The sequence below is a fragment of the Engystomops pustulosus genome, chromosome 2 (assembly GCF_040894005.1).
Source record: "Engystomops pustulosus chromosome 2, aEngPut4.maternal, whole genome shotgun sequence".
NCBI lineage: Eukaryota > Metazoa > Chordata > Amphibia > Anura > Leptodactylidae > Engystomops > Engystomops pustulosus.
The window spans coordinates 181,028,570-181,048,124 of NC_092412.1; the positions used below are offsets into that span (position 1 = coordinate 181,028,570).

General features: G+C 40.1%; 1 protein-coding gene across 2 annotated transcripts in view; it reads right to left on the bottom strand.

Moving 5' to 3' along the window:
* PLXNA2 (plexin A2) overlaps positions 1-19,555 on the bottom strand; it is a 210,301-nt gene that overhangs the window by 21,503 nt on the left and 169,243 nt on the right. For both annotated transcript variants that reach the window (XM_072137479.1, XM_072137480.1), the window contains exons 16-22: positions 16,968-17,135; positions 7,839-7,932; positions 7,000-7,239; positions 6,766-6,909; positions 5,075-5,309; positions 2,652-2,794; positions 1,313-1,581 (exon numbers count right to left, since the gene is read on the bottom strand). In XM_072137479.1, coding sequence (XP_071993580.1) covers positions 1,313-1,581; positions 2,652-2,794; positions 5,075-5,309; positions 6,766-6,909; positions 7,000-7,239; positions 7,839-7,932; positions 16,968-17,135 — 1,293 coding nt within the window. The remainder of the gene's footprint in view (positions 1-1,312; positions 1,582-2,651; positions 2,795-5,074; positions 5,310-6,765; positions 6,910-6,999; positions 7,240-7,838; positions 7,933-16,967; positions 17,136-19,555) is intronic.

Below are 19,555 nucleotides of genomic sequence, written 5' to 3' on the forward strand. Positions count from 1 at the left end.
GCCACTTGAAATGATGGGAGGTATGACGCTGGAAATGCATAATCACTAGCCGAGCAGGAGTCGCTCCGAAAGCCATGTTATCTGCACATCACTGTCAAAAGCTGGAGGGATGCCAAGAGGTTATCACCGCCACTTTAATTGTAAAAATTTAAATGACTAAATGAAAGCGGCACAATAAGTATTACCGTGTGAGGAGGAAGCTTTTGTCAAGATTACATTCATGCTGTGAAGCATTCGGCTGCTTCTAAAGTCATTTTAAGACACTAATAACCTACCTGTTCAGACTGGGGCAACATACAAAACACCTAAGCATGTTGGTCCACTTATCCTACGCAATAATGAATAAAACAAAATTTTTGTTACAATTGCTATCTATCTGCCTGTTAAGAGTGTTAGGTACTTTACAATTGTATGCCGCCTGCGGACTTGACCTCTGAGATGTTTACAATCTTTGTCACAGGCTGAGGAAGTGGGAGATTCCCTCGAAACATCACGTGATGTGCCCTTAGTCGTACTGCACCTGCCATGCCTAGAAGAGCTACTCTGCCTGTTTGGAACGTCCCATTAAACTTTAATGGTCTTGAGCCAAAGAAATAAAGACTATGGGGGTCATTTTTCTTATCTCAGTTTGTGTTGGCTATTTTTTTCTTGTAGTTTTTTTCTGTCTGCTTCTTTATTAATTTATCAATGGCACTTTTTCCTTGTGTTAAATGGGGGATTTTTTCAGATCTCTTTTTGAGACATTTGTTACAAATGTCTCAAAAATGTCCCACAAATGTCTCAAGTCACTTCTTTACATTTTTTTCAGTTTTCCTTAAGTATGGTTTTTTGTGGATTTTTTTGGCGCCAAAAAGTTCAGCAAATTTTAGACAATTTGAAATGATAAATCTCATTTGCAAAATTTTGCACATCTGGAATAGAAGATAAATTTGTCTTACTGATGAAAAACAAATGTCTGGCGGACATTTTAAAATGTCCCAAAAAAGATACATAAATTGCAATGCGCCAAAAAAGACAGAAAAAACAGGAAGAAAAATAAAGATAAATGACCCTTTATATGTACCTGATTACAGCCTTATATAAGGGTGAAGCTGGGATTTATCACTACCTGTCACTTGCTGTCTATGCACAGCTTTAAATACATGCTTATTATTGGAGTTACCATACAGTGTTGTAGTGTGCTCTGTGTGAATACAGTCATTTTGCAGTTCTCCTTTGTACCCTCTCCAAATCCAAGGCATCCGTTTTAGGGATGATGAGAAATCTCTATAGACATTTGTGGAATAGTAGCTTACAGGGTCCCCATTCTAACCTGCGCAATAGCAGCTTGGGGTGATTCTTGTTTTCTAGGTTCTTCTCAATCAGGTCTGAAAGCAGCTGTTTCAAGACATCAGTGGCATATTCAAGTTTTCCTTGCAGAGCCGTCATGATGAGCGAAGCCACATTTCCTCTGTCACGCATGGAAAAACTACGCTGCATCTCAAGGGTGCGGATGAAAGTCAGTAAGAAAACCTTGTTGTTGATCAGCTGTGCAAAGAGCTTCAAGGCTTTCTCCACACTCTGTTGTCCATTCCCTTGAACCTAAAGTATTGGTGGTAAGAAATAAGAGGCTTCAATGATTATTGTTAACTCCTTGCATTCTGGCAGCAATTGTCAAAAATTTGTATCAAAGTCTCTCTGAATGAAGAATTCTTCAATTTCACAGGATTCATTCTTTTTTAAAAAGTATTACATTTATAGTAATATCCTACAAGTGTGTAATGATGCAAAATCCTTACACCTGAACGTGTGCAAATGAAGAATGCACAGCAGCTCTGCAATATAAGTGCCATTTATACCTCTGCTACATTTTCTTTATGTATAATCCAACCTGTCTTCCCACTGCCACCACTCTGCCTTTCCCATGTGAATATCTAGCCCCCTCTTATCTCTACCTCCCTTGAGACAGATTTAATATGAGGCCATTACCTTCCCTGGAATTCATTACCGGCATCTTTGCACCGACTCATAGCTCGGCTGCAGTCCATCACAGTGGGTCAATGACCCATAGCTGTTCTGGGACAGAGAGCTAACAGAAAACAGCCTGCGACAGTAGCCAGAAAGATTCTGTCTGAAATACGCTACCCGCTGTATTTGCCAAGCTGCCTATTACATTAAGCTGTATATATATATATATATATATATATATATATATATATATATATATATATAGCAATAATGAAGCAAATGAATGGTACATTTCACAAAGAACTGCAGAACATGTATAACCATCGCCTATATACAGTATGATACTATTTATATGGTGTTACCAGTAGCTATGATTCCTGGAATGGGAATAATAACAGTCCTTGAGTACTACACACAGAAGCTAACATTCCTTGTTGTAAATAATAACATAATAACTATCACACTAATGCTACCCAGTCTATTACACCAGATATTGTAAAACACTCATAGTATGTACTGTTTAAGTAGTAGATAGTCTTTTCTAGGCACCCAAACATCAATGACTCCCACCTGGTAAGGGACTAAAGCAGTAGTGGTAGTTAAGATATGCAACCACATGCTGATGAGAAGAGATTCTGATGAAGATGTACAATATAATACTTCACCCTAAACAGTTAAAAAAAAAGAAATAAGTCAACTCTAACCTCCAATTCTCGAAGCACAGGATGATCCTCTATACCAGGAAATAATACTCTCATGGCATAGGTGCGGTAATCCAGGTAAGGGATACCAGAGCGATCCAGGTCACTAGTTAATTCATTGATATCAGTCTGTAATTCTGCAAAAGCTGAAAATGATAGTGAAAATTTAACTTTTCAGAACAATTCTATTAACACACTAGAACCTAAATTCACATAACTAGCTGGACTGGATGTTTGTAATGTATATGAACTGGATCTCAGTTGACATGGAGTCTACCAGCATGCGCAAGATTGCAAGCTGGCACTGCCACTAAACTCTCCAACCACAAATACTGGATATACCTTCATAATGAAAAATAGATACTGTTAATTCATTTTGTAGAAAATTTGTACCTGATGGCACACCATAGCATTGACTTCCTTGTCAGAAAGCACCCCCCTCCTATCCTACAGTGGCACCCCTTGCTTCAGGTTCCCTTTCCCTCCTCATTCTGTGACACCACCTCTGGCTCTGGCAATTCATGTCCGGCACATGCCTGGCTCGCTTACTAGCTGGTTCATGCACACAGAGCCAGGGCTAGTTTTCTTGATTCTGAAAGCACGCCTATCGGCTTCTTAGTTCTATGCACTTTGAAAAAGTAAGTGACACAAATTGTAGTGGGAGAGCATATGCTGGAGAGATCCATGTGCAGTGGATGCCATCAGTCAAGTTTATATCTTGATTTTCTGCAAATTGGAAAATCATCTTCCATTGTCTAGGTCTTAGATTAAAAATGAATTCCTGTTAACTAGAAGACTCCATAAAACTCGCTTTCAGCCTACATACAAACTGTATACAAAAACTGGCCTTTTAATCAGTCCATTGATTTTGTCCCTTTGGAGGAGGCAAAGGGTAGAAGATGGCCTCTGGTCACATGTCCACATCACATGTCCTGCACCTGCCTGGGCAGGTTATGTGATCACCACTATGTTTGGCTGTAATCGGTTGGTTGGAGTGCATCCAGTATGGCCAGTGTTGTGGTGATGTGCAGTGATGGCAGTTACACATGTCATTACTATGGTAACAGAGCAGGAGAGTCATAATAGTAGAGGGAGTAGCTGTTCCTGAGAACAGAGGCATCATGGGCATTGTAGATGGTGGTCATCTTGGAGATAACTTTGCCTACTTTTGAAAGTCCATAACATTTTGGGAATCAAAAAAGCGAACAATTAAAGCTCCATTTTGTGAGTAATGGAGTAACATTTATTAAGGTCCTTGCGCCAGTTTTCTGTTGGACTTTGCACCTTCTTTTCAGTGCAAACTGCTGGCACATGTATTTAAGAAATGTCTGAGACACATTTCTGGCGCACGCGACACAGTTGTAGTGCATGTGACACTTTGTGGGGCGCACTGCACTATTCTTCAAGTGACACCAATTTCTGAACTGCAGTGGGCGTTCCGGTGCTCAGTTGGACCGTGCGCCAGATTTAACATACAAAGTCAGACAGAATTGTGTCGCATAGCCCATGTTAAAGTTGCACCAAAAAAAAAGTTAGTGCACTCTGTCGGGGCAGAGCAGAGGGCCCCAGATTCATGATCGACAGGTGCCAGAAATCCTGAATCTGGCGCCCCCTGCCCGCTACGCAGGGGAACTGCACATAGTACAGACTGCACTGTGCTAAGTGAATGTGCCCCACTTTTCTGATACTATAATAGCGTGTGAACATGGCATAACTCTGCGAAAAAACAGTAACCATGGTAATCAGCAATAGTTATGCTCCCTGCAAACAAATGAGATTTAGTCTATAGATAAACATATAGAAATCGGAGAAGCAAAGAGCATAAACTGAACTATAGAAACCCATGAGTATGATTATGTATGAAACACAAAAAAATCATGTGCCAAGTTGGACTGCTTCATGATCTCTGTCTCTAATTCTTAAAGTAGTCCAGCTGCTTAGTATTTTGTAGCAACACATGACACATTCTTGTACATTAAGCAAACGGCTGAAATGTAATATAGCTGTGATTATAAGTCACACTGCCATCTTTATCTAACCTTTGCCCATTCTGCCCTGGTATAAGGTCAACTGTGTTATTGTCTGACTAGTTAAAGTCACAGACAGCAGATGGCAGCTATTTATCCACTTGTTCTGTGTCCAGTGAAATCTAGACACATCCCAGACTGGGGATCAGCTGCTGAAACAAAAACCCTTTTACACGTTTGATTGTTGTTGAGCTCAACAGAACATGTGCAAAAACAAAAGAAGACAAATTAATACAGTGATCCAATTCGTAGGAACAAAATCAATAATATATTAAACAGTGGGACACAAAGTCTCTTTCCGCATTAAAGGAAACATAGACCTATGACCCTAGCTCTGTATCCAGTGATGGAATGTGCCTCAGATTGTTCATTTCAAGCCTTAAGACTTTAAATACTCACCTTCTTTACATTCAAGGGCCACTCGAGACTCCAGGTTGTCCATCTGCATCTGCAGTCTCTTCAAAGTAAGGTCATTCTCTCTTGATTTGCGTTTGTATGCAATGAGCACTATAATGACAATGATGAGGAGAAGGCTTCCGCCAGCGGCTATGCTGACAATGGCAGGAAGTGTCAACAGGCTGTCTGAAATCACATTGACAGATCCTGGCGAGAAGACCATACCCCCAACATGTACCTAGAAGAAGACAAGAAAGATTCTCGGATTATCCAATTAAAACAATACATATATTGAACTATATTAAACTTTAAATGTACTGAACACATAATAATTCAGTTTCCTATTTCTAGCATTATCTGCAGAATAAAAAACAGGGGGGATATACTTTGCACTATATTTTTTAAATGTTGAGACACTTAGGGGCATATTTATCAGGACCTCTGCGCCACGTCAGTGGGGTAAAGGCCCTGAAATAATCACAAATGCTAGCTTATTGCTAGCAGCTGCGATTATTCTACCCAATCCGCCACCTTCACAACAGCTGGCGTGAAGGGGCATAAAGTGGGGGTGTGGCCGGCCCGGGAGTGGGCTGGCGAGGGAGTTACTGTCCCCATTTGAATGTGAAAAGTCGCCAGCTGTATTTATTTCTACACCAGACAGGGCCTGGCTTAGAAATAAATGCTGCGCAAGACCATACAACGGTGTACGAGTGCGGGGTATGATAAATATGCCCCCTTAGAGTGTGGCTTACCAGAAAGGTGTGCTTAAAACTATGACAATCTGACAGTGTAAACAGAAATGTTTCTTAAAGGGATATTCCTCTTCTTCAATATACTCATACTCTAGTTCAATGTTATTAACAAAAATACAGAATTTCACAGATATAATTCCAACCTGTCTCTGATGTTTACATTTTTTTACATACCACCATAGACTCCTCACTATGGTTGGGCAGAAACCTCTGGCATAAATAAATAGTTCTCTTGTACTGCCGGGGGAGGAGCAGCAGGCAGAGAGCACTACAGACACAGGCACTTCCTGTCCAGCAGGGACAAGATAAGTTCTTGATCTGAGGGTATTATAGCAGTGCTAACTATGTGTTTTATTGATTAGGTGAGGTAGCAGAACTGATTGTGCCATTGTATCGTATATACATATCATGACTCTGAGCTGTCTTTTTCTATGTGTCAGATATTAGTAGAATACCCTGATAATTTAAACACATTGGGGCAGATTCATCAAGTGTCTGAAAGTCAGAATATTTCCAGTTGCTTATGGCAACCAATCACAGCTCAGCTTTCATTTTACCAGTGCTCATGAATATTTTAAAGGGGAGCTGTGATTGGTTGCCATGGGCAACTGGAAATATTCTGACTTTCAGACACTTGATAAATCTGCCCCATTGTCAGTACAAAGCATCTCATAGCACAGAGGAATCATGAAGTGTCTGCTCAGCTAGTGCTCACCCACACTGCTGAATCTTACACTGACCATTACTGATAGAACCAAAAACAGCAATAAAACTGACTAAAATAGTAAAATAATAAATTAAAAATAATCTTTCTTGTGTAAACATCACTAAGGGATTAAAATTTGAGAACTTTTTTTACACGGGCAAAACCTTTAAGTTTACATTGTTCTACGTAAAGGAACTGTATCATGTAATATCATAGTAGAAAAGAAAGAAACTTACAGTCACTTTGTGTTGTCCAGTGAAGTTAGGTGATTCACATAGAAGCTGTGTCTCAGATACGGTTACTGCACATGGGGTATCCCCAATCAGCACAGTGTAATTGAGCTTCACCCCTCCTGCAGCAGGGGGACACAGGTTTTTCCCCTGTAGAGAAAGGACATATAAGATTCACAGACAAAAGATGCATCTAATAATCCTGCACTATTCCTTAAGTGCTGAGTTCTGGCCTCTTACCTTCAGTATGATTGGAGATCCAGGCTTCTGCTCAAGGACACCTGTGGTGCTGAGGAGTTCAAAAGTTGGATTGGGGTAATAGATGAACTTGGTGTTATTGAAGATCAAAAGTGACTGAACATTATTGAAGATGAAGCCAAACTCATCTGGTCTCTCAACAGCATCCAGTCCCGGACGATACTCTGGTGTAAGAGCAGGTGCCCAGCATGTCAGACATGTAGCATTAACATTCTTACACACCTGGTGAGGCAAAGACAGCAATGAGATGTCCGAAAAAAAGATAACAATATATAGCACTTACTACATACTGAGAAATCTGACAAAGACCTATGCGGACCACTAAACTACTAAATATATATTTGTGTAGAACTGTAAATGTTGACACACAATTATGCCTTTTTTCTAGTGAATTCTAGTTTTTCTCCCAAATTGATGTAAATCTTGGTTATGGCTTACCAGGTTTTGTTAAATGGAAGCAAAATAAGTCATTAGACCAAAAATAAATAAAATGCCATACACTGCTGAATTTTTTCCTAAATCAGTTGAAAATGATTGAATGACTTTTGTAATAAAAGTAGTGAGATTTTCCATCCTTACTGCTCTAGGCCACTAGGTGGTGCTATGTTCACTACAACCCACAGAGCACAAGGCAGTGACCCAACTGTAATGCCCTTGTCACAGGACAATAGCCATGATCAAAGGGGAACCTTCTTCTTTACAAATTGTTTTCTTTTAAATACTTTTTAGATGGCATGTTCTTGACGTTGACATGTAATTCTAGCAAGGAAAAACATAAGGCTTTTGCAATTATACAGCGCTGTTTACTGGCAGGGACATACATTCACAGACTCTTTGCCGTTATACTTCACACGAATTCTTGGTTCTTGTATGATGTCGAGGTTGGTGCCAATGACAGTTAGGGATGTGTGACCACTGTGTATGACAAAAGAAAGTATATGATTATTTCAGTGGTAAACCATTGCATGGATACATAGCAGAAGTCCTAGATAATGGTCATACTAACGCTAAAGCTCATGTTAATTGTAGGTTCGATTTGTTGTGTTATTTTAGGTTAAGAATAAACAGCTATAATTTGAGGCTAGCCTTAAGACACGGGACGCAATGTGACCACAGAGTGGCGGTGATTCATTTCTTCTAGTTACCTGCACAGGTCCTTCACCTGTCCTGTCTTTAGGCATAGTAAAAAGTCTAAAAATTTAGCATTCGGTGTTTGTGTGCACTGTTTCAGAATTGTTGAGGTAAAATTGAAATCACACGTGCTATAACCACCCACAACCTTTTATGATATGCATGGTGTATATGCTGGGAAAGGTCCTCGTGTAGATTATGGCATTCTTTTTGCCTTCGTCTGCACGGTATATGTCGTATCCTGCAAGAAACACAGAACCGAAAGACGTACCAAACAGTGTCTTTCCATCCTGCGTCCTCCTGCTATGCTCAACAAAGGCTATAATGAGAGATTGGGGAATGGAGATTTTTGAATCAAAGAAATCTGCTGCATAACCTCAGGAAATGCAACTATTCCTTAAAGAAGACCTGTCACCCATAATTTCGGCACTAGGAGCTGCTTACTAAAGCCCCTAACCCCGCCCCCTCATGAATACATCTGCGAGCGGTCCGGCGATTAAACTGTACCCCGCGGCGTTTAAGCAGTAGGAGCTGCTTACTTTAGTTATGGGTGACAGGTCCTCTTTAACTGAACCCCCAAGACCCTGTCCCCTGAGCACACATTGCTAAATTGCTGTTTCCACATCTCATACTTCCTTTGACTTCTATAGGAGTTATGGAAACATTCAGGGGTGTAACTAGAAGTAGTTGGGCTCCGTAGAAGTCTTATGAGTGGGACCCCCTTTCCCTTAAAAAATATATACATACTAACACATGTTTATACAATTACTCAATTACATTTATACACTCATACAAAAATCTATGTACTTATGTATTCCTACACACACGTATGCACTATTACACACATACAGTTCTATACTCATACAAACCAATTTATACACTCACACACAAACACACATTTTTTCTCTCATGTGCACACATTTATGCTCCGATATATATATTTATAAGCTTATATACGTTATATACACTCACCGGCCACTTTACCTTTACACCTGTCCAACTGCTCGTTAACACTTAATTTCTAATCAGCCAATCACAGGGTGGCAACTCAGTGCATTTAGGCATGTAGACATGGTCAGGTCAATTTCCTGCAGTTCAAACCGAGCATCAGTATGGGGAAGAAAGGTGATTTGAGTGCCTTTGAACGTGGCATGGTTGTTGGTGTCAGATGGGCTGGTCTGAGTATTTCAGAAACTGCTGATCTACTGGGATTTTCACGCACAACCATCTCTATGGTTTACAGAGAATGGTCCGAAAAAGAAAAAACATCCAGTGAGCGGCAGTTCTGTGGGCGGAAATGCCTTGTTGATGCCAGAAGTCAGAGGAGAATGGGCAGACTGGTTCGAGCTGATAGAAAGGCAACAGTGACTCAAATCGCCACCCGTTACAACCAAGGTAGGCAGAAGAGCATCTCTGAACGCACAGTACATCGAACTTTGAGGCAGATGGGCTACAGCAGCAGAAGACCACACCGGGTGCCACTCCTTTCAGCTAAGAACAGGAAACTGAGGCTACAATTTGCACAAGCTCATCGAAATTGGACAGTAGAAGATTGGAAAAACGTTGCCTGGTCTGATGAGTCTCGATTTCTGCTGCGACATTCGGATGGTAGGGTCAGAATTTAGCGTCAACAACATGAAAGCATGGATCCATCCTGCCTTGTATCAACGGTTCAGGCTAGTGGTGGTGGTGTCATGGTGTGGGGAATATTTTCTTGGCACTCTTTGGGCCCCTTGGTACCAATTGAGCATCGTTGCAACGCCACAGCCTACCTGAGTATTGTTGCTGACCATGTCCATCCCTTTATGACCCCAATGTACCAAACATCTGATGGCTACTTTCCAGCTGATTCCAGCTTTATGACATGGCGCATTATCCTGCTGAAAGTAGCCATCAGATGTTTGGTACATTGGGGTCATAAAGGGATGGACATGGTCAGCAACAATACTCAGGTAGGCTGTGGCGTTGCAACGATGCTCAATTGGTACCACGGGGCCCAAAGAGTGCCAAGAAAATATTCCCCACACCATGACACCACCACCACTAGCCTGAACCGTTGATACAAGGCAGGATGGATCCATGCTTTCATGTTGTTGACGCCAAATTCTGACCCTACCATCCGAATGTCGCAGCAGAAATCGAGACTCATCAGACCAGGCAACATTTTTCCAATCTTCTACTGTCCAATTTCAATGAGCTTGTGAAAATTGTAGCCTCAGTTTCCTGTTATTAGCTGAAAGGAGTGGCACCCTGTGTGGGCTTCTGCTCAAAGTTCGACGTACTGTGCGTTCAGAGATGCTCTTTTGCCTACCTTGGTTGTAACGGGTGGCGATTTGAGTCACTGTTGCCTTTCTATCAGCTCGAACCAGTCTGCCCATTCTCCTCTGACCTCTGGCATCAACAAGGCATTTCCGCCCACAGATCTGCCGCTCACTGAATGTTTTTTCTTTTTCGGACCATTCTCTGTAAACCCTAGAGATGGTTGTGCGTGAAAATCCCAGTAGATCAGCAGTTCCTGAAATACTCAGACCAGCCCATCTGGCACCAACAACCATGCCACGTTCAAAGGCACTCAAATCACCTTTCTTCCCCATACTGATGCTCGGTTTGAACTGCAGGAAATTGTCTTGACCATGTCTACATGCCTAAATGCACTGAGTTGCCGCTATGTGATTGGCTGATTAGAAATTAAGTGTTAACGAGCAGTTGGACAGGTGTTCCTAATAAAGTGGCCGGTGAGTGTATACACACCATATATACCCATGTGTACAGTATTAACACACCATATACACACATAAAGTATGTAAACAAACAATGTTATAATATACACATCATACACACACATATAAAGCATATGAACATTACTTCACATATACAAATCCATACATTTATACACTCATACTCATATATGTATATATTCAGGCAGCCTTCTTATCCCAGGGGGTGATCAGAGACCACAGATCTGAGATGTCTGGAAGTAGAGATGAGAGATTCCTAGTTGCTGATTTGCTGTCCCCTCACCTTCCCCCAACATTTCTCATCTGCATTATGGAAGATGTGCAGCTGTTATATACATGTACAATGTGAAGCATAATGGGGCTCATTTACTAAGGGCCCTGTGGACAGCACCTTCGTTGTACATCCCGATGATTTCCATTTTGCGCTGCTGGGACAGGGATTTAAAAGGGGTTTTCGGCGCACGCGATCGGATTTTAGCGCTAGCGTGCCGGCTTTCATGCCACACGAATCGGAGGGCGGGTCATTGGACAATCCAACAGTTTCGGAAAAACCGCGGGATTCAACTTAAAAATTGTGTCGCAAGCCATGCACTTATATACACCAGGAGGAAGATGGTGAACTCCGGCGGACCTGTTCGGGGAAACAACACATGCAGGATATCGGACGTACGATCTTCATGAATCACGGCAGATTTCATCCTCGTCAGGACAGTCCGGATCGGGGATCGCACAGGGACCGGGAAAGTAAATGTGCCCCAATATGTATATAATAGTGCACATCCTTTATTTAGTGTTTCAGGTCAGGTGGCCGAGCCCCCTGACACTGTGGGCCACCCGTAGCAGCTGTTATGGTATTTAAGCCCTTGGAAACAATATAATTTACATCTATACTTTTCACCCTCTTCTTTTTGTTTCTGTGTATGGGCAGAGTGGGCATGTTCCTTCTAAGATATGTTGTGTGCTCAAAACCCTGCACAGATTTCAATTAACTGTTTTTTTATGGATTATGATATCTTCATTGGATACAGAAATAGTGTCCCTAATGTACATGTTTATTATGGATTATGATATCCTCAGTAGATACAGAAATAGTGTCCCTAATGTACATGTTTATTATGGATTATGATATCCTCAGTAGATACAGAAATAGTGTCCCTAATGTAAATGACCATCATCTAAAAACCAAAAGTTCAATGACTCAAGAAATGGTGTCTGGTAACCTTCAAAACATATTTCACTTATGCTTTTATACATTTCTGACTCATTTCCAATTAAGATAATCAAGTGTACTATAAACTTTATTAATAGACAATATAAGATACTCAATACACCTGTCAACAGATATTAACATTGATTACATGTGCAATGGTAGGTTCAGTAAGCATTCTGCTTGCTTTGCAGGTAAATAGGTATGACTTGTATAAATGTTATTATTTTACATCAAAAGTATAAAAAAACAATTTATAACATTAGTTTTGTCACTCTTCTCTATTGAAAATAATGTGTTAATAGAAACTGTAGTAAAATATACCAAAAATTCTATTCTATAAAGTGTAATATCAAGAACCAGTGCTGAGAAAACTAAGACAGAATCAACCCTGTCCATGTAGGACTCCATACAAATCAATAACATTACTGTGCAGAATGATGGCAATCTAACTCCAGATCCATATAATCACTGGCCACAATCAATGGAAACAGTTGAAATCAATATCATTTTGACACAAGATTGTATATTTGCTGATACTTATTTGTACACTTTATGGGTCCATAATTGTGATTTATTTGCATGGATGCATACAAGTCATAGTAAGAACACATACTTTTAACCCTACTAACTTTCCAGTAATAGAAACTATTTTGCGGAGCATCGTATCAGTCTGCCATCATGTGGGTCATAGCTTATTAAATCTTTTCCCAATATTACATAATACTGCTTTGTGGCCCAGGGTGCAGTGCAATTGAGCACAGACATTAGGCTATAGTTAATCTTAATGAATGTTTGTTAATTGGCTTAAAGGAAACCTACCACTTGAAGTGGCAGGTTTCCGATGGCAATACCGAGCACCAGCTCAGGGTGAGCTGGTGCCGGAGCTTATTTTAGTTAGTGTTTTAAACCGCGGTATCGCGGTTTAAAACACTTTTTAAACTTTATAGCCGGCGCAGGCAGGTACGCGCCCGGCGCTTACCATGCGCGCGGCTCTCATTCACTTCCTATGTAGCCGCGCGCACGGTAAGCGCCGAGCGCGTACCTGCCTGCGCCGGCTATAAAGTTTAAAAACTAAAATAAGCTCCGGCACCAGCTCACCCTGAGCTGGTGCTCGGTATTGCCATCGGAAACCTGCCACTACAAGTGGTAGGTTTCCTTTAAATCAAACAAAACATTAGTATGTGTGAACACTCTTTGCCCAGTACTGCTTGAATGACAGTGCCGTCAAATTGTACATAATCCAACCCATGCTGTTCAACCATCGACTTGTCTAAACTGTATTGCCCCCTTTATATGTTATCCCTATGTGTGTTCATTTACCACTTCTAGTTAGGTCCTTAGTCATTTTAGAGAAAATAAATAATAAAAAAATAAATAATGCATTGAACCTAACATATATGGAGAAAAGTCATGCATACTGGGGCACCTCCTTTTTTCAATGCCTTCTTGTGTACCGCCTCTTTTGTACTGAGAAGCTAATTTGCATAGAGATGAAAAAAGAATCTTTTCTTACATGACAGATAATGTATGTCTGAAACGTCCCCTACACAATGCTGATTTTACTACTGGGTGATTCCCTTTATAGTGTTAGTGGTTAATAGGGGCACATTTACCAAGGATGGTTCAAACTGCACTGTGTGGCTTGTCTGTGTATAATGCAGGGTGCGCCAGATTCTGGATTCCGTTCTTCATGAATCAGGCGCTTCCTAAACTGGCCCGTCAGAGTGCACCACTTTTTTTATGCTTTATCTTTACCATGGGGCGTGCAACACACTTCTATAGGACTTGCATGTTAAATCTGGCGCACGTTCCGTATGCGCACCGGAACACCCCCTAATTGTTGTAGCATGGTGGCGAACGCACCTGTGCCACAAAACAGGCACGTGCGACACATTTGTGGTGCAGAAACTTCTTAAATACCTGTGCAAGTACACCAGAAAACTGGCGCAAAGCCCTTAGTCAATGTTCCCCAAAGTGTTTGTTCTCTGTTATAAATACAAACCAGAGCGTGAAAGCACCTCTGACCTATAGTACAGGCTGTACCGTGAGTGAGGATATAAAGATGATAAGCAATGCACTGTATTTATAATGTTATAATGGTACATATTACAGATATGAACTAAAATGTAGTGTTCAGAACATTTTTGATTTAGACAATGGAGGCAGTATGCATGACCCATGTAACCTTCCGTTCTCATTCTCATTTCTCCTATTGTTTATGCATTTCTGTAATGTGGAAATAGAAAAGCTAATGCTAAGCTGAGACTTTCATTGTAATATGTGAAAATCTATAAATTCCCAACTTATTGAGATGCTGTATAAAGGACCTTATATGCTGTGACTTATATTTGGTTAAGGCTTATCATGGAGAACATTCAGGGACCACACAAATGTCGCAGCATACCTTCTAGAAAGGCCGCCGCTTGCAATGTAAAGGTCACCATGTAATTGCAGTTCCCCTGGGTTAAGGCTACAAGATGCCATGGGATAAGTAGACCTCATGCTCCTTCACAGCTTATACATCCAGATATTGTAATCAGTTTGTTAATGTGAAGAAATACATATTAAAAATACATAATTTTGTTGTTGGCCTAAATAAGGATACTTTCTATGTAGGGCGTGTACGCTATGTGTTTACAGATTTGGCCAGAGCTTTGCGGTGTTATGGGGTTTTGTAATTTATATACATTATACAAACAGAAATTTGGTTTCAGGACAAATAAAACCTCATATAGTCCACGGGGATATATAACAGATGGTAGCAGCTTGTGTAGGAGATGCAGATGCCCTTTTAAAGTAACATACTAACTATATAGCCAAGAGTAAAAATTACAATGTTGCCTAACATTCCTTTCTTTCATTAATAAATACTTTCTTTTTCATCATTCACATGCTAGGAACACTAAGGGATCCCCTTCAAAGCATAGATACACAGTGGCTACTAGCAGAGCAAAGGAGAAAAGATAATATTCAACAGGAATGATCAGAAAGTCTTGAAAACAAGAATTGTTGTCAGAGCTTGAAGGAAATGAGTTGCCATTTTTTCCAATCTGTTTTTGTTTTCTAATTGTAGCTTTTTTTCTATTTTCTAGTATGGAGGCTGCCATCTTGCCTGGGTTCTGGTAACAGAATTTAGAGATATTCCTTACCGCACTCTTGTGGCCATAGGCAGCAATGGTATCGAAACGACTAACTGATGAGAGATTTCTAGGAGTGGGTTAAGACCACTTGGCAGGTTTACTATACATACTTTAAAATTATTTTGCAGTGGTTGTTTTCTTTGCCGGACTTAAGGATCAATTTAAGGGGTTGTCCACTTTCAGCAAATAATTGATATTGTGTATTGTGAATAGTTCTACAATTTTGCAATGTACTTTCTGTATCATTTCCTTGTGGTTTTCTAGATCTCTGCTTGCTGTCATTCTACAGGACGTTTAATTGTTTACTTCCTTTGGCTAAAACTCGGTCCTTGGAAATTGGAAAATTGTATATCTTTTCATGACACAGACAATATCAATTATTTTCTGAAAGTGGACAACCCCTTTAAGTTCCAATATTTGTGTGAATAAAGCCGCCTCATCTATTAGTCCTGTGGTGTGACATATTACAGTGTCCCATATGAATCATTGTGCTATCCTGTACAGATGAAGTAGCGCTGCAATTTCTTTCATCTCGTAATGGCTTCAATTTTTACTTTATGGTTGCACTTATAGTGACATTTGGTTTTGCTCCAAACAATTTGCGATTTTTTATACGTTTGGCGTCATTTACCTTCTTTAAGATTTTATAAAAAATAATTACATATGAATAACAATGTTGAAAACACTGGCATAGCGTTTATAATTTATTTCTGTACTCAACAAACATGGCATTTAACTCTTATGTATCCGATTGTTGATGTGCATCTGGATGGCAGAATAGGACAGACGGAGTTAACCAGCCCTAGTCAATATTGTTCATCTAACCAAATAGAACGGACTTTGACTTTGGAAATTGCCTACAGAACAGAATTCTGTGTAACCTTTTTCTAACTGGTGTAAATCCATTTCATGGCTATGCACAAAATATAAATGAGACAGACAACACTTAAAGGAAATCTACCATTAAAATCCATCATGATAAACCAGGGACACTTACTCACAAATTCAGGCATTGTGACTGTGGTAATCTTCTTATATTTGTTATCCATGACCTCTTTCCTTACAAAATCAACTTTTAAATGATAATAATGAGCCTGAAGGACTCTGGGGGGTGTTATCAGTGCACCCTGTTCTGCAGCATCACGGGCTGTAACACTGTCTCACCATCCTCCTACTCCCTCATCACCCCCCTCCCTTTGCCTGATGAAATCTCACTGCAGCGGAGGAAGTTTCAGCACACCATATAAGGGGGCATTGCTCTCTGCACACTTTGACAGTGTGTGACGCTGCAGCAAGAAGGAGCCCGGGTAACACCCTCCAGAGCCCTTCGGGCACACTAGCAATATTTTATTTTATTACAATTATTTTATTGATTTTAGATAGAAGGAGGCTATGGATAACAAATAGAAAAATATTACCACAGCGATAGTGTCTGGACAGACAGTGTTATGGACCATGTAAAGAATGAAGAGACTACTGTGTTCTACCACCCCTTTGATCAATCTGACCCCTATTTATTTTATATTGATGGCTTATCCTTAACAGTGTCCATCAATTTCAAATGTCAGGATTACCCCTTTCAGCATTGAAGAATCCAATCCTCGAGAAAATATCAAACAGGTATGTATTACCATTTGGTGATGATTTATAGATAATAGTTAAAATTGATTAAACATTAAACATACATAAGAATTTTGCACTCACAGGAATTAAAAGTAACTCATATCCTACCTGGCAATGCTCCACTCTGGTTCGATGCGCAGCACCTTGGGGTCGTCTATGTATTCAAACTGCAGACTGCTCTCTAGCATTGCTCTATCCACACTCACTGATACATGAACCAGGCCTAAGCCGTGCAAGGAGGGAGCTGACACGCAGACTATTTCATTCAGAGACCTCCTGGAAAAAAGACATTAAGATCATCAGGCTGGGATACAATCTAGTTTTTTCAAACTCTCATCTCATCGTAGGATATTCATTAAAATCCTTTACATATGTGGCTACTTCTAGGAATGAAATACTAAAAACACTGTATACTAGTAGTAAGATCACTTGTGTGATCCCAGGAGCTCTTACACTGATTAGAATATCTGATCTGCAGGACAATATTAAAGGGGTTGGCCACTTAAACTTATTTTTGTGTGTGGGGGGCAGTACATAAGGTAATTTACCAATATACATCTATTAAAAGTTCTGCAATGCTTTCTGTTATGTAAAGGATCTTATCTCTTACCTCATCCCCAGACACTCCTGTCCATAAAATGGCTGCATGTGATCGCCATCTGTCAATGAACCATCTCCCTGCCAGGACCTTCAGAAACCATTTATAAATAGAAGATCAAGGTATTGGCAGGGCGATTGTTCATGGTCAGTGATCACATGGCCCTCCATCTGCATCTACTTTATAGTCAGAAATGTCTGGCTGATGAGGTAAAGGGCAGGAGCCTTCACTTTACATATCAATAAAGCGGTGCAGAACTATTAATAGATTTATATTAGTAAATTACCTAATATCCTTCTCCCCACACTTACACACACATCTCAACAACAACATTCCAGTTGTGGGCTAACAAGTCCTGTGGCTGGACCCACTGCTTTCCCTCTAGATAGAGATATAAATCAATAAAATGCAAGATATACTGAATCATTTCCCACAAAATTACACATGAATGTGCTCATGTCTCCTGCTCTATAACATACAGCTCATAAATAGCACTACCTGTAGTACATGGCAATTTCCCTTCATTTTGACCTCCATAAATAGCATAGTCACAACGTCATTTAATAATATCATTTCATATAATACCATGGAACAAGATACCAAGGTATTTAATGACACAATCGCTGTAGCATTATAGCCTTCCATGTTCTTCCTAAACATGACTGGTGTGAAGCTTTTGTTTAATCTTCCCCTATCCTCTACTACTGTGGTCTTCTATCTGGCTGCTACATTTGAGCTGTATTTTCGGTGGCACATTACAGAAAAGATAAAGGAATCTGAGAGTGACCTTAGAGCCGCTGTGATGGGAGCAGTGTGTTTAGGGCAGTATTTAATGAACTCCGACAGATTGTGAGAATCAAGCACCTGCTCACCAAGCAATAAAATAAACGTTACAGGGTGGAATGGAGAGAGAGGCTGAATCACAATTACCAGTTTTATATATTGTGCTTCCTCTCTACTTCATATAGTGCAGGCTCCAGCAAAATGTCTGGCGCTACATCTTCCTGGCTCATGTGTGGAAATGTCACACGTTCTGCAGACATTTTTTATGATAGAAAACTGTGTTTTTTCTTCTTCAGGAAAATAGCTAAGAATTTTTATGACACGTGAAAACATCCTTTTGTAGAAAATATGAGAATATTTTGGCAGGCCCATGCGGCTTCTGCATCCTTTGTCAGTGCAAAAATATTGTAACAAGCCTACAATAAATGTTTGAAAAACTTTTACAGGCGGTCCCCTACTTAAGAACACCTGACTTACAGACGACCCCTAGTTACAAACGGACCTCTGGATATTGGTAATTTACTGTAGTTTAGTCCTAGTCTACAAGGATCTGACATAAATGTTCCCTGCAGATTAAACTGCAATTAAACATTAAACTAAAATTGTGTCCTTAAAGGGTTAACTGATATTTTTCTATCTCTTTCCGGTAATCAGAAATAGTTTTATGGTGGTGTCATATAGAGTCACCAGGGAATCAATGGACAATTTGCAGTTCTGTAAATGCTAAAACTGTGACACATATCTCAGTGGAGAAATCCTCAGGAGATTTGGGCTGTAATGCTTGCACACAGCAAAATCTCTGATGTGTTCCTTAACAAATAACAGTGAGTGACCGAACCTTGCTGAAAATGTAGATGTTATTAAATGTTGAATATGTCATATAGTAATTGTTATATTGACCACTCCTTCATCGTGTCACATGATCAGGTGGTACTACCATGATTACTGTACTTTTGTTAAGAGGATGATTTACTTAAAGAGGCCCCCTCCATAAACTCCAACTCATTGCATCCTTTAATACCACTATTGCTCTCCTAATTATGATGTATTTGGAACTTTCACTGTAGCCTCTGGAGTAATGAATATTATTGCTGATAGCCTTCTTCACTTCAGGATCACCCATATCAGCCAATTTGACTGGAGAGATCTGAGCATTAGTCCAGGAATGTTGGGGGCTACAGAGAAAATTCCCACTAAACCAGAATTGGTGGAACAATTCCAAATATATTGGGTTGATGAAGTAGTAATAGTTATCTTAAATGGAGGCACTTTACCATTTGTGGAAGAAGCTCCCAAAATATCCTACTAAATGTAT